Below are 22,978 nucleotides of genomic sequence, written 5' to 3' on the forward strand. Positions count from 1 at the left end.
GGTGTTGATCTACGTAGGCAGAGATACGTTCTGTGGGGGCTTGGTAACCAGCTACAATGGGGCGGCCGGGATGATTGGGTTTGTGAATTTTAGGAAGAAGTTAGAAGGTAGGGGTGCGGGGTGTCGGTGGGGTCAGGAGGTTGATGGAGTCAGGTGAAAGGTTTTGTAGGGGGCCTAAGGTTCTGAGGATTCCTTGAAGCTCTGCCTGGACATCAGGAATGGGATTACCTTGGCAAACTTTGTATGTGGTGTTGTCTGAAAGCTGACGCAGTCCCTCAGCCACACACTCCCGAAGATCAAGTACCACAGTCGTGGAACCCAATGACCAGCAACAAACTGTCCATTCGCATGAATGGACACAGGCAGACAGTGTTTGTTGGTAATGAGGATCACCCTGTGGCGAAACATGCCTTGGTGCACGACCAGCACATCTTGGCGCAGTGTTACACCGTCCGGGTTATCTGGATACTTCCTACTAACACCAACCTATCCGAACTCCGGAGATGGGAACTTGCTCTTCAATATATCCTCTCTTCCCGTTATCCACCAGGCCTCAATCTCCGCTAATTTCAAGTTGCCGCCACTCATACCTCACCTGTCATTCAACAACATCTTTGCCTCTGCACTTCTGCCTCGACTGACATCTCTGCCCAAACTCTTTGTCTTTAAATATGTCTGCTTGTGTCTGTATATGTGTGGATGGATATGTGTGTGTGTGCGAGTGTCTACCCGTCCTTTTTTCCCCCTAAGGTAAGTCTTTCCGCTCCCGGGACTGGAATGACTCCTCACCCTCTCCCTTAAAACCCACATCCTTTCGTCTTTCCCTCTCCTTCCCTCTTTCCTGATGAGGCAACAGTTTGTTGCGAAAGCTTGAATTTTGTGTGTATGTTTGTGTTCGTTTGTGTGTCTGTCGACCTGCCAGCACTTTCATTTGGTAAGTCACATCATCTTTGTTTTTAGGTATATTTTTCCTTCGTGGAGTGTTTCCTTCTATTATAACTATATATATATATAGTCTCCAGCAGCAGTGACCCAACTACAAAGTGCAACTGCGTCTGACATGGGCAGGAGTCTGGGATGGTTGGTGGGGGCCTGAGCAGGAGGAGCCATGGTGTGGGAAAGGGGATGGATAACAGGGCAGGAATTCAGGGCCTGTGAGAGCTTGTGGGATGTAGTGGGAACAGGAAGGGAGAGGGGAAAAAAGAGAAGGGAAAAGGACTGTGGGTGTGTTAACAGAACAGAAGGTGTGTCTAGTGCTGGAGTGGGAGCAGGGGAGGGGATAGGTAGGTGAAGGAGAAGGACAGGAGCTAGCAAAGATTAAGGTGAGGGAGATGACAGGAATGAGAGATACATTTTAATGAAAGTTCCTACCTGTGCAATTCAGAAAAATTGGTATTGATAGGAAAGCTCCTGACGGCACAGGCTGTGGAGCAGTCATTGAAGTGAAGCACATGGTGTTGGGCAGCATGTTCAACTGGGTAGTCCAGCTGTTTCTCGGCCACAGTTTAATGGTGACCATTCATGTGGCCAGACAGTTTTTTAGTTGCCATACCCATATGGAAAGCAACGCAAGGGTCACAGCTTAACAGCTTAGTTTGTAGATAGTATGGCTGCTTTCACTGGTAGCCAATATCCCCAGAGCCCACTCCAGATAGCTCCTCATGTCAGTCTGCAGTCGAGCCATATTGATTGGAGACAGTGGTCATGAGTGTGTGAGTTGTGCTTGTGTGAATGTGTGTATGTTTTCTATTTCTTCTTTTTGGCGAAAAGCTGAAATGTTTTGCAGTCTTTTCATTGTTGGGAGGATGCAGCATGTTATCTTGAATGAAGATTCATTATAGAAGTAGAATTAATTTCAGGCATCCACTGGAAGTGTTGGGGGATCTGAGCTGTTATGTAGTACATTCCTCTCTCTCTCTCTCTCTCTCTCTCTCTCTCTCTCTCTCATGCACACACACACACACACACACACACACACACACAAAAATCACTCTTGTACAGTAACACAGACTACATTGTGCTAGCACTGTGGATCATCTAGGATGAAGGTGTATAGAGTGAGGAGCGAGAGGAGGCAGTAGTGGTAGGGGAGGTTGAGGAAGTATAGTTGACAGCTGGGAGGGAGAGGCAGCAAGTGTACAGGGTAGGAATGTGGCAACAGGTGACTTCGTTTTGGCTGTAGGTTGGGAAGTGGTGCAATGACGACATGGATGAGTGGACTGGGAGGGGTAACACTTGTAAGGATATGAAATGGAAGGATCACATAGGCTCAGTTTTGAGTAAAGCACATGACATACTTTGGTTCATTGGCAAGATGCTGGGTAAATAAAGGAGATTGCTTTTGAATCAGTTTTGCATCCCATTTTAGAATGTTGCATGTGTGGGACCAATGCTGAGCAGGAGTAACAGAGGATTTTGAACATGTGCAAAGAAGGTTGGCACATGTAGTCATAGGCACAGGTTTGTTTGACTTACAGCAGAGAATCACAAAAATACTGAAAAACCTTGATTAACATTTGCTTTAAAATGGAAGTGATTTATCTCATGATAGACAACTTATAAAATTTCAAAAATCAATATTAAGTGAATAAACAAGACGTATACTTCAGTCATTATGAAACTGAAAATTCATTCATGCCTCTGGATGTGTCCTATCAATCTTTTAGTCAAACTGTGCCATAAATGTCATTTCTCCCAAATTTGATTGAGAAACTCTTAATTAGTTATTGATCTACCCATCTAATCATCAACATTCTTCTATAGCATCACATTTCAAAAGCTTCTGTTCTCCTCGTGCCTGAGTTGCTTATCACTTGTGGGTCACTCCAGAGAAATACAGCTTCGTAAAGACTTCCTTACACTTACATTTATATTAGATGTTAACAGATTACTCTGTTTCAAAAATGTTTTTCTTGCTGTTGCCAGTATGCACTTTATGTCTTCCCTACTTTTTCCATCATCAATTACTTTGTTGCGTAAACAGCAAAACTCATGTACCACTTTTAGTGTCTCATTTCCTTATGTAATTCCCTCAACATTGTCTAATTTAATTAGATTACATTCCATTACTCTTGTTTTACTTTTGTGGTTATTATCTCATAATTTATTTTCAAGTCACTACCCAATCCAGCCATCAGCTCTTCCAAGCTCTTTGTCATCTCTGACAGAATTACCAGAAAATTGTATATATATATTTTTTTCATTTCTTCTCCATGAACTTAAATTCACATTCCAAATTTCTCCTTGGTTTCCTTCACAGCTTGCTCAGTGTACAGATTGAATAACATTTATGACAGGTTACAACTGTATCTCACATCCTTCTCACTTATGGCTTTCCTTTCATGTCCTTGGATTCTTATACGAGGAGCTTAATGCTAAACTCTGAGGTTACATGTAAAATAGGTAAATAAATATAGGAAACAGATTTTTGTAATTGAAAGGTATAATTTTACACTTGCTTTTGTTTGAGTGTTAAATGTTGTTTTGTCTTTTACAGGATAATCGGTTGCAGAGTGGAGACCATATTCTGCAAATTGGTGATGTCAACCTCCGTGGAATGGGCTCTGAGCAAGTGGCTGCAGTTCTCAGGCAGTCAGGCAGTCATGTTCGCCTTGTGGTTGCCCGCCCTGTTGAACCCACCTCTCCTGATTATCAAGTATGTGCTCGTGCCTCTTCCCCTGCTTTCAGCTATCTTCTGTATCAAGCAGTTGTTATTGCCAAGATAGCTTACAACCAAACATTGTTCCTTACATTTTCAAATAAGTATATTTGCAATGTATACTAAAAAAGCTGTGTAAATTTAATATTTATTAATTACATTCAGTCATACTAAATAGTCAGTCAGTCAAGAGTATATCCAAAATCTGAACTGCAGGATGGAGGTGGGAAGTCTACTCATTCGTTTCACTCTAAGTGGCAAAATAGTTTTGAGGTTTGATAGCAAATGGCTCTGGGTGTACTTGCTACTTACCAGTATCCATTACATGTTCCACCTCTTTTCAAATTTTTACTGAATTGATATGCCTGGCAGGGCAAGATTTGAGTTTAGTTTGTGAAAATCATCTTTTTTTGTAAGAGGGAGGAAGGGGGGTAACCTAGGCTTATTAGATCAATTCAGCAAACAAACAGAAAAATTCACTGCAGTTTATATCTTTACTGTAAACAGAAATTCATGGAAATAAATGTTCAGCCATAGATCCCAGATGGCGTACCAAAATAGATGTATGTACAAAAATAATATTAATAATACTCGCATTCGTTCGAACTCAATATAGTTATTGTCGTACTAGTTCCAAATCTGAAATTTTGAAACACAAGATATCTTACCTGACAATATGTGTATTTTTGGTTCAGAGTGGTTCATTGAAAAAATAACTGTAGTCCATGGCTCATTAGTAGCAGGCAAACCAAGCAATAAGTTCCTAATTATATATACATATTTGTGAAATGTTTACAGCTAATGTTGTTTCTCACTTTTCAACCTCCATTGTTTACATTCTTATCAATGTACCCCCCTCCCCATGATTTATAGAGTCTGCAGCTTCCATGACTTCTGTCAAACTTCTTCTATGGGATTGAATTTATTTACTCTTTCCTTCTGGCACTCACCTCCACATCTTACTTCCATTTCTATCATCTTCAGTTGGTTGTATATGATCATACCATAGTAACCTCTTCCTCTCAAAAGATTCCACATTGTTCCCTTCCACTTATATAATTTTTCTGAACTCTTCATTGTCTCCTGTAATACATTTCCCTGAAAAGTAGTAGATCTTTTTCTCTCTCCTCATTTCTTGGGCTTCTGACTCAGATGGAGTGCCAAAATAAATGGCACTACTATTGTCCACTATAGCATTATTTATAATCTTTTTATAACAATGAAAATATTCAATTTTTAACAATATAATTTAATTGGATAGATAAAAAAATCTACTCACCAAATGGTAGCAGAACATGCACAAAAAAGGAGATTTGTACTTGTGCAAGCTTTTGGAGCCAGTGGCTCCTTCCTCCAGCAGAAGGGTTGAATGGAATGGAAGAGGGCTGAAGGAAAAGAATTGGAGAGGTTTAGGAAAAGGTGTACATTTTGGAAAAGTCACCCAGAACCGTGAGTCAGGAGAGACTTATAGGATGGGATGAAAAGGAAAGATTTTCCTTCTCAAGAACCTCTTAATTTGTTATGTGATCTACGCATGTAATCATCAGCATTCTTGTATAGCATCACATTTCAAAAGCTTCTGTTCTCCTCATTGAGTTGCCTGTAACTTGTGGGTTACTCCAGTGAAATATATCTTCATAAAGACTTCCTAACACTTAAATTTCCTTCTCATCCCGTCCAGTAACTCTTCCCTGACCCATGGTTCTGGGTGACTTTTCCGAAATCTACCCCTTTTCCTAAACATCTCCAGTCCTTTTCCTTCAGCCCTCTTCCTTCCCTTTCAGCCCTTCTGTTGGAAGAAGGAGCCATTGGCTCCAAAAGCTTGCATAACTAAAACCTTCATTTATGTGCATGTTTTAAATCTCTTCAATGCTCCTTCCATTGATAGGGACAGATATTTAGAACAAAAACAACATTTAATTCCAAAATTCGCTGTATTCAAATTGTGCTGTTCATCACAACCCACTATCATGTACTGTACCCATTTTTAAACCCCACTTGTCGTGTTCTTCAAAGAGCTCCCTCACCTTGGTTGCAAGAATTGTCACTATCTTTTGCAATTATCATCTGGTCATTAGTGAATAGGAGAGAGTATTGTTTGCCACCACCTGCTGACACTCCCATCAGAATACCTTTACTTCACATGTCATCAATACTTCTTCCTGATATATTTCAAACAACAGAGGAGCTAAGGGACAACCCTGTTGTAGGTCATTGCTAATTTGTAATTCCATTCATTACATGTTACTCACTTTCACAGAGCTGGTGCCTCCACACAGTAAGGCTCTAACTACATTAATGTATAGTATTAACGCACAGCTGTTTCCACATTTTCAGCTACATCTTAAATAATAGCAGTGTGTCACATACATTTTCTCAGTCTGCTAATGTTAAATTCACAGTTCAACCTCTCTAGATCCAACAAACTTCCAGGATGCTGGAATAGCTTGGGTCAGCATTTTCTATTAATCAGAAGAATGCTTTTTATCCATTTGATGACTAGTTTTGGACCGAGACCCATTTTCAAATCATCAAGATAGTCGAAAATGGCATTTCTGATGATGTCAGAAATGTACAATAAATGTTCATTCTGCATTTTTGATGTCTTTGGAAATGCCATTTTTGACTTTGTTGTGATGATTTGAAAGTGGGCCTTGGCCCAAAATTAGTCATCGAATGAATAAAAAGTGAAAATTTGCAACTTGGACTGGTTTTTCATTCTACTCTCTAAATCTAGTTTTCCTTTGTGTAAGCATGAAAATACCATCTACACATGACCAGTTGACATTGAGCCTATTTTAGTGTGCTGATTCTTTAAAATGTTTTTTTATCTTGTTTCTTAACATTCTTCCATAAAGCATAGCCACTGAACATGCCACACTTACACCTCTATAATTTCTACAATCCTTTCTCCTCTCCTTCTTAAACACAGAGGATGTAATTACCTTCTTTCATTCAAGGGGAAGATTTTTGCCATTCATGTATTTGTTAAGAATACACTACATGACAAAAAAAGTGAAGCACTCTGAGGAGGAGGAGGAAACTAAATGAAACTTCATGAGTTGAAAGGGTATGTGATATGATATTGCACTGATTACAAAATAAAAGTGAAAGTTACAAATAATTTGGCAATGTGAACCCACTAATCAGTATTAAATTGCACTCCCTCTAGTCTCAATGCATGCACTGATTTGTTCGTGAAGGGCGTCTTCGTCTGAGACAAGCTGGCTCACAGCTGTGGCAACTGGCATTAGGACAGAGTTGATGTCCAATCTGGTCCCACACATGTTCTATCAAGGACAGATCTGAGGATCTTGCTAACAACAGGAATGCCTCAATATCATGCAGACATTTCATAAAGACAAGTACCATCTGTGGATGAGCAGTGTCCTGTTGAAAAATGGCACCACGATACTGTCGCGTGAGAATACAGGACGTGTTTAATGTACCACTGTGCCATCAGAGTTCCCTCAATCACTACCAGCTTTGACCTGAAGTCTCACGCGATGGCTCCTCACATGATGGCCCCTGGTATTACACTGCTGTGCCTTTCCAAAACAATGGAAGTTGGGACCTCTCCCCAGGGCATTGTGATGGTGGTCATCCAGGATAGTGTAAAATTGAGATTCATCTTTGAATCCAGTGTGACACTATTCATCAGCTGTCCATGCTTCCCACTCATGGCACCACTCTAAAGGCAACCATTTGTGTTCTGTTTTCAGTGGAAGCCAATGCATGGTATGGTAATTCCCAAGTCTGCCTGTTGCTGGTCTCTTACAGGTGTTGCGGGATGATACAGAATGTTGCAGAGAGTCCATTATTTGTTCTATGATGGCAGACAGTGATGTGAACGGGTCATGGTGAGCATGGTACATGATACATTGATCCTCTCTTGTGGTGTTCAGATGTGCTCAACTAGAACATTGACAATGAATATGTGTGCCCTACATTACAATGCAATCCAAGATTCAGCCCCATACCCCCCACGGAGCTACTTTGTAAACATACTAATTTGGCTACCATGTAATCATCACAGAGATTTCCTAGGTTTTACCTAATCATTTCAGCTACTTCTTTATAATGCCACAATAATTTCTCATGTATCACTTCTTTTGTTGCCTTGACAGTCCATAACTTCCAGGAGATACAGGTTTCAGTTTGAATGTAGCCATTAGTAAGACTGACGTTGTTGTTGTTGTTGTTGTTGTTGTGGTCTTCAGTCCAGAGACTGGTTTGATGCAACTCTACATGCTAATCTATCCTGTGTAAGCTTCTTCATCTCCCATTACCTACTGCAACCTCCATCCTTCTGAATCTGTTTGGTGTATTCATCTGTTGGTCTCCCTCTACGATTTTTACCCTCCACGCTGCCCTCCAATACTAAATTGGTGATCCCTTGATGCCTCAGAATATGCTGTACCAACCGATCCCTTCTTCTAGTCAATTTGTGCCACAAATTTCTCTTCTCGCCAATTCTTTTCAATACCTCCTCATTAGTTATCTACCCATCTAATCTTCAGCATTCTTCTGTAACACCACATTTCGAAAGCTTCTATTCTCTTCTTGTCTAAACTATTTATCTCCATGTTTCACTTCGATACATGGCTACACTCCATACAAATACTTTCAGAAACGACTTCCTGACACTTAAATCTATACTTGATGTTAACAAATTTCTCTTCTTCAGAAATGCTTTCCTTGCCATTGCCAGTCTACATTTTATATCCTCTCTACTTCTACCATCATCGGTTATTTTGCTCCCCAAATAGCAAAACTCCTTTACTACTTTAAGTGTGTCATTTCCTAATCTAATTCCCTCAGCATCACCCGACTTAATTAGGACTACATTTCATTATCCTCGTTTTGCTTTTGTTGATGTTCATATTATATCCTCCTTTCAAGATACTGTCCATTCCGTTCAACTGCTTTTCCAAGTCCGTTCCTGTCTCTGGCAGAATTACAATGCTATCGGCGAACCTCAAAGGTTTTATTTCTTCTCCATGGATTTTAATTCCAACTCTGAATTTTTCTTTTGCTTGCTCAATATACCGATTGAATAACATTGGGGATAGGCTACAACCCTGTCTCACTCTCTTCCCAACCACTGCTTCCCATTTGTGCCCCTCAACCCTTATAACTGCCATCTGGCTTCTGTATAAATTGTAAATAGCCTTTCGCTCCCTGTATTTTACCCCTGCCACCTTCAGAATTTGAAAGAGACTATTCCAGTCAACAATTTCAAAAGCTTTCTCTAAGTCTACAAATGCTAGAAACATAGGTTTGCCTTTCCTTAATATATTTTCTAAGATAAGTCGTAGGGTCAGTATTGCCTCACATGTTCCAACATTTCTACGGAATCCAAACTGATCTTCCCCGAGGTCGTCTTCATGGCTTATTAAACTGATAGTTCGGTAATTTTCACATCTGTCAACACCTGCTTACTTTGGGATTGGAATTATTATATTCTTCTTGAAGTCTGAGGGTATTTCGCCTGTCTCATACATCTTACTCCCCAGACGGTACAGTTTTGTTAGGCTTGGCTCTCCAAAGGCTGTCAGTAGTTCTAATGGAATGTTGTCTACTCCCGGGGTCTTGTTTCAACTTAGCTCTTTCAGTGCTCTATCAAACTCTTCACGCAGTATCATATCTCCTATTTCATCTTCATCTACATCCTCTTCCATTTCCATAATATTGTCCTCAAGAACATCGCCCTTGTATAAACCCTCTATATACTCCTTCCACCTTTCTGCTTTCCCTTCTTTGCTTAGAACTGGGTTTCCATATGAGCTCTTTGATATTCATACAAGTGGTTCTCTCGTCTCCAAAGGTCTCTTTAATTTTCCTGTAGGCAGTATCTATCTTAGCCCTACTGATATGTGCCTCTACATCCTTACATTTGTCCTCTAGCCATCCCGGCTTAGCCATTTTGCACTTCCTGTCAATCTCATTTTTGAGACATTTGTATTCCTTTTTGCCTGCTTCATTTACTGCATTTTTATATTTTCTCCTTTCATCAATTAAATTCAATATTTCTTCTGTTACCCAAGGATTTCTACTAGCCCTCATCTTTTTACCTACTTGATCCTCTGCTACCTTCACTATTTCGTCTCTCAAAGCTACCCATTCTTCTTCTACTGTATTTCTTTCCCCCATTCTTATCAATCGTTCCCTAATGCTCTCCCTGAAGCACCATACAACCTCTGGTCTTTCAGTTTATCCAGGTCCCATCTCCTCACGTTCCCACCTTTTTGCAGTTTCTTCAGTTTTAATCTACAGTTAATAACCAATAGATTGTGGTCAGAGTCCACATCTGCTCCTGGAAATGTCTTAGCATTTAAAACCTGTTTCCTATATCTCTGTCTTACCATTATATAATCTATCTGAAACCTGTCAGTATCTCCAGGCTTCTTCCATGTATACAACCTTCTTTTATGATTCTTGAACCAAGTGTTAGCTATGATTAAGTTATGGTCTGTGCAAAATTCTACCAGGCGGCTTCCTCTTTCATTTCTTATCCCCATTCCATATTCACCTACTACATTTCCTTCTCTTGCTTTTCCTACTGTCGAATTCCAGTCACCCATGACTATTAAATTTTCGTCTCCCTTCACTATCTGAATACTTTCTTTTATCTCATCATACATTTCATCAATTTCTTCGTCATATGTGGAGCTAGTTGGCATATAAACTTGTACTACTGTGGTAGGCATGGGCTTTGTATCTGTCTTGGCCACAATAATGCGTTCACTATGCTGTTTGTAGTAGCTTACCCTCATTCCTATTTTCCTGTTCATTATTAAACCTACTCCTGCGTTACCCCTATTTGATTTTGTGTATCCATTTCCCTTTTTAAATTTTCTAACCTACCTGCCCGATTAAGATTGACATATGTAGTCAATTTTTATCACATTACAACGAGCCACATCTGTTGCAGGGCTACATTCAGGAATCATGTTTTCACTGAATGATGGTTTAACAGACACTGAAAATGCAGAAGCATGCACACTCACAAAGACTTTATAAAATTTATTAGACCCTCCACCAAAAGAATTCCACTTGCACAGTTAATGGGGACCAGTGATTTAGAAAGAAATGCTGCTAACTGTAATGCGTACACCACATAAAGAACACAATGGATTGATTAAAAAAAAAAATAAATAAAAAAAAAGAGAGAGAGAGAGAGAGAGAGAGAGAGAAGAAAGTTGAGTGTTTTTTTAGGTTAATTTTAAAATAATACTAGAGATTTAATGACACAGCATTATTATTGCTGTGTCATATTAAACCCATGCAGACAACTGTTGTATTCTTGGGAAAAAGACGAGGGGGGGGGGGCATGTTAAGAAAGCAGACATGTCAGTATTGTTTATAAGAATTATTGACCAATAATATTAATGTGTAATATTTGCACATTTGTAGAGCATATTATAAGCAGGATTTTATGATAAACACATTTTCTAATGGCTGTTTAAATCTGTTTCAGAGTGTAGGGCTTTTTGTCTCTATTGCTGAACGTAATACACTAGTGTTCAGAGAACAGGACACATTATGTTAGGTGCAGTGCTATGTTGTAAATATATTTCACAGTAAGTCTGTGAAAAGAGCATTAGTGACATAGTGAAATATTAACAGACATAGTGACCTGACGTGTGACACAAGGATCTAATCGCCATATAAGGGACATTCAAAAAGAAACAAGCCGGAGGGATAATTACAGAAACCAGTTCCTGTATGTTACAAGTATTGACCCTGGCTGTGAGGCGCTTGTCCCACTGTAACGTTAGGCGTTGTATGGCTGTCTCATAAAATTCCCGGGACTGCGATGTTAACCAGTACCGCATGTACAGCTGGACGTCGTCATCCAAGGTGGATTGTTTGCCCCTATGATGACATTCTTCTTTGACCAAAATGGCCCCCTTCCGATTCACTTCCTGCAGCATGGGACAATAGTGAATGCCCAGCATTGCTCACGAACATTGACACCCTTCACCAAGCGATCAAATCAAAACGGCCAGGCAATCTCACCTGTGGGGTCATTCTGCTCCACAACAATGCAAAGCCTTATACGGCCAACATAGTCATGGCACTCCTGCATAAATTCAAATGGGAGGTTCTCAGCCACCCTCCATACAATCCGGTCCTCTCTCCCTGTGATTACACCATTTTTGGTCCCCTTAAAAAGGCTCTGAGAGGCAAACGATTCACCTCGGATGATGATGTCCAGCTGTACATGCGGAAGTGGTTAACATCGCAGCCCTGGGAATTTTATGAGGCAGCCATTCACCGTCTTGTGTCACAGTGGGACAAGTGTCTCAGCAGCCAGATTCAATACTTCTAACATACAGGTACTGGTTTCTGTAATTATGCCTCCGGCTTGTTTCTTTTTGAATGCCCCTTATAATATAACTTTTGTCAGTAGCACAGAAAATGAGTAGGAGATCACTTTTCTGTTGGATGATACATTAATGTCAAGTTCCCTGCTGAAGAAAATGTGTAACAACCAAATTTTTGGAAAACTGCACTCACAATTTAGAGAAACTAATTTTTTGAAGATACATGTTAATGAAGTCTATGGACAGTTTTATTCTATCAAAGGTAATGGAAAATAACTTTACTAATTTCAACTATGGGTTGGCGTTCACAGAAGGTGTTTTCACTGTTCAGTACTATACTAATTGTGACAGTTTCTAAAACTTCTGTGGGAATTACTGACCAAGTTGGTGCAGTTGTGAGAACATGGGACACCCATGCAGAGGGAGCACAGTTCAAATTCTTGTCTAGTTATTCAAATTTAGGCTTTCCTAAATCATTTGAGGAGACTGCCTGGATGGTTCCTTTGAGAAGGACATGGATGATATCATTTCCCATCATTGTTCAATCTGAACTTATGCTCCATCTGTAAAGTCATTTTCATCATCATGTTTTAAAACCTGATCATTCTTTTTGCTTCTTTTGCAACTGGAATAAGCTATGGGAAACTGGACTGTGATTATGGAAAGAAATTCTTTTCAAGAAATTAAGACAAATTTGTCAAAGGATTTATAATTCAACAGGACAGTTAAAGAGAGGATTCTTCTCACATTGTAATGATGTGATGAAACACAAAGAAATTTTACAATAGGAGTACTATTATGCCATTATTTAAAGCTGGCATTTGAATATTTTCTTGGAAAATGTATGTAACACTAATGTATGAAATAAATATATTTTTGCTATTTCTGTTTTTATCAGTTAGTCAGTGACACTATGAAGAAATAAACAATTGTAGTGCACTGTGCAGGTACATGATCTTTAATTTAGAACATAAATTGCTGTTTCACAGGCTTTGGGAAGTCATGCACCAATTGTTCCAACCAAGATCCTTGGTGATCCAGAGGAGCTTGATCGTCATCTTGTGCAGAATGGATATCCAGAAACATTCAATACTCAGACTCCCATTTTGGACTCGTATGATAATCCTTTCATGTACCAGCAAGGCTCCGAATTAGAACTTCATGTGAGTTGCATGGTTGATTGAGATGCTTGTTTTGTTTGCCATTAGTTTTGCTTGTGTGGGAATTTTGATCTGTCTTAGAGCATGCAGTGTCTTAGAGAGTTGGAGTTATAACATGTTTGAAACAAGCTTTGTGTAGGTTACACTCTGTGAAGAAAAGGCAACTTAGAAGTAAGTAATTGTATTGAACTGCACGGGAACATTTGTTTTACACTGTTAATTCCTGTGGAATTCAAGTTTGCATTTTATAATCCACTATTGTATGTGTTTTTTTTCCTTCCAGATTTGAAGCACCATATCCAAGTTGTTTTAGTAAAATATTTTTTTACAACATGTGGGCAGAATTTTATTTTTCAGCATTTTTTCAGTAAGTGACATGTGTTTGGATGTACAAAACCACTCGATGCTATAGAAAATAAAACTCATGAGTGTGCCTCTGTGATTACGGAACAGTGATAAAAATTTTACAGAGAAGGAAATTGAGGAGCATCTTAACAGAGCTTTTGTGGTTCTTTTGAAAACAAAATTTGTTAATTTTTCATTGTAATGACGAAAGCATGAAATTTACTTGACTACTTACTGAAATGAACTCATTAAACATTGTCTTGAAATTTGTGAAAGAGTTAGTTTACGCAGTGAAGTTTATTTTGGTTGCATAGGGTGATATTTTATTACCAGTCAACAAGGGAAAAATTTAAAATAATGGCATATTGATTGCAAATCACACAACAGGCCCAAACAAGTTAATTTCTCTAACTATATCTTTTAAAATGTCAGTTGGAAATGAAAACTGTAACTGAATATTATCAGTAGTTGAAACTAACGTGAACATCAGTCTTTAATTGCTAAATCAGGAACAAAAGGATCAAGTTTGTCAAATACATGAAATAAATTTGGAATTCAGTTATATTTTTTAAAATTTGTGTGTGCTTCAAACATGCTGCAATTACTGATGATCTGTTACCAATAAGTAGAAGTTTGTCTTCAGTTTGATGTATTGTTAATTTTATTGATGAAGTACTTTCTGTTATTTAATTAATTTTTATAATGTTTATATCAGTTTGAACACACATTTTTGTAAAGTATTGTAGACATGTCTCAAGAGTAACCTTGTGAAACTAAGCACTGAGTTAATTCTTTGAATTTGTTAAATTTTCCTTCTTTAAATGAGTGCTTCATAGCAGAGTACACAGTGCAACAGCTCGCTGTGTGTTAACCACGTTCATTGTTAACTTGTTCCCATATCTTCTCACTCAAAATGTTATTGTTATCACAATAGTATAGTATGTTGACCATTCATGCGCAACTACTGACATGAAACTTGTGCTAACACAGTTGTCTCTCACTGTGGCTCAGTGGTTATTAATGGCAGAATGGTACTAGAAAAAGACTTTTAATACTTGCATGGTTTCAAATTACAGTCACTGATACATAATTTTTGAGTACATAAGTGAATGAAATGAGTAAATGTCGGACACTGTCACATTGTTAAAGAAACAGAGGATGTGTTGAGCACAGGCAGTGATGGAAGGCATAAAAATTACAGCTTGTGGTGTTCTACATAAGATGAGAGAATGAGAATATTCTGTTGATAATCTTCCTTAACTGTTAAAGGTACTAATATAAGTCTATTTCATTGCACTGCACTTCATTATGCAAGGGCAATGTATAAAGCTTTCTTTTCTTTACTTTTTCTCCCACCCTTTTTTTACTGTCTAATCAGTAATCTTATTTTACTTATTGTCTGCTTCCACTTTTTCTTACAGCCAGAGCCAAATCTTGTTGTAGACGTTGTGCGAAATCCAGTTCCAATTGGATCTGCTCCAATACCTCCCAGGATGGTGGGTCCTACATCTCTTCCTGTCCTAACTATGGATATGATGCCTCTTGAGACTCCTCTGCCAGAGATGGAAAAATTCAGTGTTGAACTGAAAAAAGATTACCATGGGCTTGGCATAACAATAGCAGGATATGTATGCGAGAAAGGTAAGTTGCATCTAGAGTACCTAAGAGTATATGTTGTTTTATGAGATTTCCTTCTCATTAGGTACCAGAATGACAGGCATTACATTTTGATGTATGTAAGTGTGATACACTGTCTTTATCCATTGCACTGGAAAGGAATTAGATATCATATGTTTTGAAAGAACAGTGAGCTGTTGAATTTGACCACATTGTGATGAAGTATGAGGTCCTGTTGGGCAAGGATTCCATTACTCACAATTTTCTTATGGACATTCATGCTGGTAGACATTATGTTTGTGATAATGTGAATGTAAAATTCCATGCACCGTTTGCAGCAAAGTTTATACAGTATATGTGTGACTCCTTAAAGACATAGGATGGCAACAGTCTAGAAGTACGTGATGGGTAGACGTAGTGGTCTTCATGAAGACGTGGTATAGGGCAAAGGGTTGAAGTGGGAATGTACAAGAATATGTCATAGGTTAACAGGTAATAGAATTCTATTTTTTCAGAGGCTGCAAGCATTTTGGTCAAAGCTGCGGCAGATTATGAGAGTATGAGTTAGTGGTCCTCATCCAGAAAGGTAGTTACTAACCAAGGTGGCACAGTGGTTAGCAAATTGGACTTGCATTCAGGAGGATGATGGTTCAAATCCATGTCCGGCCATCCAGACTAAGGTTTTCTGTGATTTCTTTAAATTGCTCCTATCAAATGCCAGGATGGTTGCTTTGAAAGGGCACAGCTGATTTCCTCCCCCATCCTTGACCCCATCTGAGCTTTTGTTCCATCTTTAAATGACCTCACTTTTGACAGGACATTAAATGTCAGATGAGCATTTACTCCTTTTCAGCTGTTTTGTGTGGCTAAGTGCGAGGTTTTGGTGGGGGGAGGGGGGGGGAGATATGTAATATTTAGACCCAATGTGGAAAGTAATGAAGTAGTGTCTGACTGTGAAAGGCTAGCAGGATGTTCATTTTAAGGGAAATGGTAAGAGAACTGGTTATAACTGCAGGTGCATCATGATGAGACTATTTATGGGGTCAACAGCTATTGATGTAAAAGTATTGTTGGTAGCTGGCAGTTTCATATGAGCAGTCATGTGTCAGGGACTATCAGAGGTGAGGAATTTGATATTAAGGAAAGATGGTGAGTGCCCAGGAAGATAAGTATTAGATCTCTTGGTCTTGAACTTTATCATTAATATGTGGTCAGTGAACCTGAACTAAGCCAGGGGGTTTACAATTTATGGTGCATCTCTCTATATTGTACACAGGCATATAGTTTGTTAACATTTATGAAGAAGGGTCTGGTAAGTTTGAGGTTCTTAGGACATAGGGATAATAGTGTTCCATGTGTAATGGATCTGGGAGATGTTATTTTCTTTACCGTATTTGTCGATACCGAATTGTAAATGTTTTCTTATATTGTTGTCAGGATTTATTATAATTTGTCTTATTATATGTTAATTTACTTCTGTTTTTGAGAGTAAAAGCATATTGATTACTATTAGAAAATGTATCGAAGAATAGCAAAGAGACTGATTACAACTGGAAGATTGTGTGTGGTGTAAAACATCTTTGACGTTGGAGTCTTCTTTGACTGTACTTAGTCGGCAGCTAACTGTTGGTGTGTGTTGACCATGGTGTTGTCGGAAGAACAATGTGAAGGTCGCCGTCAAAAATAATTTTCAAGTATGTTACTATTATTTTTGTATTAACTAAAAAAAAAAGAATAAACTACATTTGAAGAAACTGTATTTGAAACACCAAAATGAGATAAACACGTTGAACCACGTCAATTCTGCAACCAACAAAGATGCATTGAGGAATCATACTTAGACAACTGAAGCCAAGACTATATCGCCGTGTAAACATCTAATGGAAAAGGTACTGTCACGAAATATGGCAAATTTAAGTAAATAAAAAATAGTGAGCATATTTTCAACTTGTGTCATTGCCGCATTTCAATTGTGGGCGTCAGCCGGGATATCAGTTAGCCGTATTTCAACTTGTGTCTCGTCCGGGAAAACATTTGCCGTATTTCACATGACAGTAAAGCATGGACAGTTTTGTTGCATAAGGATGTGGCATAAAGAATGATAAATCATAGACAAAGGATTGAAGTCGGCGCTCAACAAGGATTGATATTTTTTCAGTGTGAGATCATTAACAAGTTGCAGCAGGGTGTTCTGGATGATAGGTTTGTGGATTTTGTCAAACATGTTGATGAGGTTGGGGAAGCTAGTGAAGTATTGGCCTAACATGTAAGCCTTTGCCTGCTACATATAAGACTTGGCAGCCATGCATCAAGTGCTTCTTTGTCATGCCTCTCACACCTGCTGGTTTCTGAGTACTGCCAACAAGCTTGTCTTTTCTCAGCTTTATTTTTGTTGTGGGCTTTGGACTGGCACTGGGACAGTTAAAAGAATATTTACCTACACTATTTATTGCAGTATACAGCAACACTGCAGCCTCACAGCAAATGACAAAGGGATAGAATAGATGTAAATGAGAGAATGTACTTGTGTATTAGTGTATAAGGTCTACATACACTACCATGAAACTAGTGAATTGTTAAGAAAAGCAACAGAAAAAAAAGTTGCCACTAATTTTCTCACAGTGGCTTGCAGAGCCATGGATGATCTTCTCATTAAAACTCAAACAAAGTGTTACTTGTAATGACCACCACTTGACCAGTGAGCAGTGTTAACTTGAACAGTAAGTGAAGAGAAATTAACAATATGCCAACTTCACTATTTGCATTTATCAGACAGAGAGACTGACATCTTCAAGTGTGGGAGTTATGGCTGGCATTTCTTATGGCATCCACTGTTTTATAAATTATAACAGTGGTGGTGGTGGTGTTGATGGTGATAGCAGCAGCAGCAGCAGTAGTGGTAGTAGAAGTTTCAACAGTAGGTCACTTTTACAAGTATATTGAATGTGCTGTAGTATTTTACACACACACACACACACACACACACACACACACACACACACACACACACACACACACACACACACACACTCTTACGGGTGTAATTTGATAATGTTGAGATGGGGTGGTCAGCCGTTGCCTTATATTGGAACCACCCCAGCATTTGCCTAAAGCAGGGCTCTCCAAACTGCAGCTAGTGAACACAATCAATACAGCCCAAGGTAGGTCAGACATGCATGGTATCCAGCCCGACATATTTTTTTTAATTGCAGTTGAACCTGACTTATCTAGTACCTCCCATAACGAGTGATTCACACAATGACTTGAAGAAAGTGTAAGAAACTGACTCGTTTAATGAACAATGTTTCACATGAGGAGTCTTTTTAGTTTCATTTCTTCAGTCTTTAACAACCATTTCAAAATCCATTTTTTTACCTGGCTGGTCTCTTCAGCCACTGTAAAGGAACATTAAGTCATGCATTCTCCTATAAACTACTGCTCTGTAAAGTAGAAGCTCTGACACTGCTGTATTCAGTCAGCTGTACTGATCACAGTGTGCCTCATGCCATGATTATTGTCATCCATACCACTGCTCAGGCTTCCGCAATGTTGTTGCAAATTCTCTACAAGGATGTTATATGATCTTGTTTTTGCCAGCACATGGTAATCCTTTTCCTTGCTGTACCTGTTTGTGAATTTCAATTCTGATTTGTCATTGTTAACCAACACAAATCTATTAAAGATGTCCATAAGGCAGTAGCTGTACGCACTACAAATTGAATTAACAATAATGTTAGGTCTGTTTTTCAACAAATTTTGAAGCTCATGGACAAACAAATATTTGAAATTATCAGAAGCAACTTCTGAATATTCATCTTCTGAATGGAATTTTCTGCTCTGAAAACTTCGTGCAGTGAATGCTGCGAATGTCAGTAAGCTCTAGTCTGACCTCGGCAGCCAGAGACTGTGCACTCGTGTGTGTGTGTGTGGGGGGGGCTAATTCTGATGAAGGCTGTTTTGGCCAAGAGCTTACTTGTTTGATTGTCTTTAACTACTGCATCCATGCAATCCTTTATTAATTCACCCCCAGTAAATGGATTTTGCTTTTGAGTGTCCATGCAGAAACTAGCAAGAGTTGCTGCTTCTTGTTCAGCATATACTTTGTTAAACTGTATATTTTTATATTTCAAACTGCATTTCAAAGACACATATGTTTCTAACCATTGCCTTTTGGTAAATTTGGAGTATCTCTGAGAATGTTTAGTCTCATAATTAATTTTTATATTGTATTCTTTGTGGACATCATTGTTTAATTGCTTTATTACTTGACTCAATCATGAAATGTTGGTTTCCCCATTCCTCTTTAAAATTTCTGCATTCACTATCAATCTTCTGTTTCTTTCCCATATTTACACAAATCCACACAAAAGAGACATAAATGCAAGTCAAAGTGATGCCATCTAATAGTATTAAGAGCAAGAGTTCTGAGTAAAAAATTGCACTGAATGTATCTACTGCACAATTTCAATTAATTAAACACTCACTATTCAACACACTGTATCTTCACTAAGAAACTGTGGTCACAAAACACATTAGTCCCACTATATTTTGCTTTTCAGATTGCCTATGTTGCCACTATCTGCAAGATTGTCTACTCATGCTCTTAACTTCTCTATTCTCTGGAAGGCATCACTATCTATACATTCAGCATTGTTGGAAGTAGTAAAAATACATAAAACACAGCACATGCATTGGCTATCGCTGTTGCAGTGAAATGACCTGTGCAGTTTCCTGTAGGAGCCAACAGGAATTGCAGAATGGAATCCACCCCTGCTCCGTGTGCCATAGATACCTCAGTCATCTAGCTCAGAAATGAAAATTTGTGTATAATTCAACTCTACAGTGTGGTGGCATGATGAACTATAGTCTGTCCAACTTTTCTTGAGCCAGTGATCGTGAACGAGGAGTTAACCACTACTGTTACCACGTGGCGAGAAATGTTGGAGTGGGAAGATGTCCTGCAGTGCTAATACGATATGCAGCTCTTGCTATGTTCTGACCACTTGCAATGATGTTAATGACACACAGAGATAACGGGATGAAAGTGTGTTACAATGAAATTAAATTAAATTAAGGCAATAGCTCAAGGTTAAACAATAAGCAGTTCACTGTTAATGATTACTATAGGCCACTCAATGTCAGCTCATAAATATTGGCAGCAGTGGTAAGCATCACAAAAACTTCTGAATTGTACCAAGGAGTTCTGAGCAGTACTCGGATATCAGGCCTCGAGAGAAACTAGACAGACTGTAGCTAAGTCCTGATCCTTGGAACTTGGTGGAAGAGCCCGTGTGGCCCTTAGGCTAAAATGTTTGGAGACATCTGGCCTAAAGTAATGGTAATGAAGGATGACAGGATGGAGATTGAAGCCTCCAAATCCAAGTAGCCTCCCATACAAATCTGTTTAAAACAGTGCATCCTCATTCAGTTTTTCTGTTGTGCACAGTTCTGGCTTGTTTATACAGTGCAACGATAAACAGATCTGAAAAGACTTTTTCTCATATTGCTGAAAGGTATCCATAATATCTAATAATGTTTTCCTTGTGAAGTGTCCATACACAGCCTGTTATTTAGCTGTATTTTTACTATCACAGTCATTATAGATTTATATAAGCTGCTCATTTTTGGTGAGAATGTTTTGCATTTTCCTTGTATTGATGTCATTTTATACTTTCACTCCTATTTCAGAGGAACTATCTGGAATATTTGTGAAGAGTATTAGTGAAGGCAGTGCAGCAGATCTCTGCAAGAAGATTCAAGTAAATGACAGAATTGTTGAGGTATGTTAGTTGTTACACTTGGCTATATTTCAGAGCAAGTTGAATTCATCAGCTGCTCAAATTACCTTAACACAATTGATCTGAAATATATGTTTTAATTAACAATGCTATGTTATTGTCTCACCATAGAAGTGAGAATATTAGTCTTATTTGTCATGCAGCATTTTGAAAACTAAAGGTGGCGAAAAAAGAAAAAGGAGAACAGAGCGTAATTAACTAACTGGCTATCTATATTTTCTGTAAACTGAAATAAGAGGATTTTTGTGGTTTTTTTTCTTGTCAAGCTGAGCATTTGTAATTACATGTGTTCAATATTGATTAGGGAAGGAGTTCACTTTGATAACAGTGAGGAATTCTTTGAAAGCTCTTGTATTCATCAAACATAAAATCTTCCAGGTTGATGGGAAATCACTCCAGGGCTACAACAATCACCAAGCAGTTGAAATGCTTCGTAACACAGGGCAGACAGTAAGACTCTGTCTTGAAAGGTACCTGAGGGGTCCTAAATTTGAGCAGTTGCAACAAGCAATTGCAAATAGCGAACTGAAACCACCAACGCCATCCTCTCCTTCTGCCACATCACTGCCACAGTACCCAGTAAGCACGGTAAGTTATTTTCAGAATTGTATGCACCTTACAAACTTGCAGGTTAATGATCACAATGTACTGCCAGCATAACTTATTGTCTCATTGTTATGTGACTTAAAGTGAGCGTTTCTGACTCTTGAAATTGCCAAAGTAATTAATAAAGAAAAATGGGTTAATTATGTACACACATACATATTGCCACATGTTGTTTGTCATTACCAAGGTGTACTGGTCGCAGTTGCTGGCTGACATTGTGCAGATCACTACCATATTTACTTGAATCTAAGCCGCACTTTTTTTCCGGTTTTTGTAATCCAAAAAACCGCTTGCGGCTTAGAATTGTGTGCAAAGTAAGTGGAAGTTATGAAAAATGTTGGTAGGTGCCGCCACAACTAACTTCTGCCGTCGAATATATGTAGCGCTACACAGGCATGCTTTGCAGGCACAAAGATAAATACTGGCACCTAAACCTCTGCTTCAGTAAATAAATAAAAAAAAAAAGTGTGAGACGAGCTTTTTTCTCCGCCCCGAGTTTCAACCACTGTATTTTCATTCATTATCCAATGAAGGAAATACAAATTTCGTATAGATCATCTTTGAATGTAGCAGCATTTCAATGTACTACGAAAATCCGACTGGCAAGACTGTTTAGGTGTTTGTCAATATGGGAAACTCTATGTCCTGAATTTTTTCCTACCTGTGAGAAGAGATGGTTGCTAATAGGAACTTTTATGAATTGTGAATCACATGCAGTATTCTCTTCACCATAAGAATAATACGAATATAAACATTTTGTCATGTATTCTTTCATGTTTGCAGCTATCTTATTTAAATCCTGTCTGCCTAATAAACTACGAAACTAGAGTGAGACAACAGCAAATGCGGAAGAATACACATATCATGTCATGTTTATATTCATATTATTCTTATGCCTAATAGTGATACAGTCAGAAATGAAGCACAGCAATTGACTAGATTTTTAAATCTAAGAAGACTCTAATTTCGGTGCAGAATGTAATGTGCTAAAAGAGGCGTCTGCAAAGATTTTCAAACGGAGAAAAATTTTCACTAAACTCTCGTTCAGAACGTCTTCTGTCATACACAGTCTATTATTTGATTCTTGTTGATCATTATTAAAGAAAGCGGCAGTGTAAGTAACAACAAATAGCAGTCTCTTGCCATTGTTTCGCTAATGAGACGATTCCTCTTTTTTTTAATTGTAAGCGGCGGTACCGTGCACAAAAGCAAGCCATACAGCGAGCGGCGACAGGCCGTAAACACTCATTATCAGAAAGCGATAAACAATGCATGGCACAATTCAGTAATGCATTTTCAGCTTAGAGTGATGTAAACACCTATAACAAAGAGAACGGCACTTATCAGATCAAAGAAAAATAAGCAATCAATTCAAACCAGACGAAGCACGTGAAAAAGGAAGGGTACCCGTATAAATACAGATGGAGCGCCTGACGCATAGCAATGGCTACCTGGTAAAGTTTA

General features: G+C 38.6%; 1 protein-coding gene across 3 annotated transcripts in view; it reads left to right on the forward strand.

Annotated features, from left to right (window-relative positions):
• LOC126189017 (patj homolog) overlaps positions 1 to 22,978 on the forward strand; it is a 490,590-nt gene that overhangs the window by 409,624 nt on the left and 57,988 nt on the right. For all 3 annotated transcript variants that reach the window (XM_049930836.1, XM_049930835.1, XM_049930837.1), the window contains 5 exons: positions 3,497 to 3,655; positions 12,978 to 13,151; positions 14,915 to 15,134; positions 20,799 to 20,890; positions 21,287 to 21,496. In XM_049930836.1, the coding sequence (XP_049786793.1) occupies positions 3,497 to 3,655; positions 12,978 to 13,151; positions 14,915 to 15,134; positions 20,799 to 20,890; positions 21,287 to 21,496 (855 nt within the window). The remainder of the gene's footprint in view (positions 1 to 3,496; positions 3,656 to 12,977; positions 13,152 to 14,914; positions 15,135 to 20,798; positions 20,891 to 21,286; positions 21,497 to 22,978) is intronic.

Source organism: Schistocerca cancellata, chromosome 5 (assembly GCF_023864275.1).
Source record: "Schistocerca cancellata isolate TAMUIC-IGC-003103 chromosome 5, iqSchCanc2.1, whole genome shotgun sequence".
In the NCBI taxonomy this organism is placed as follows: domain Eukaryota; kingdom Metazoa; phylum Arthropoda; class Insecta; order Orthoptera; family Acrididae; genus Schistocerca; species Schistocerca cancellata.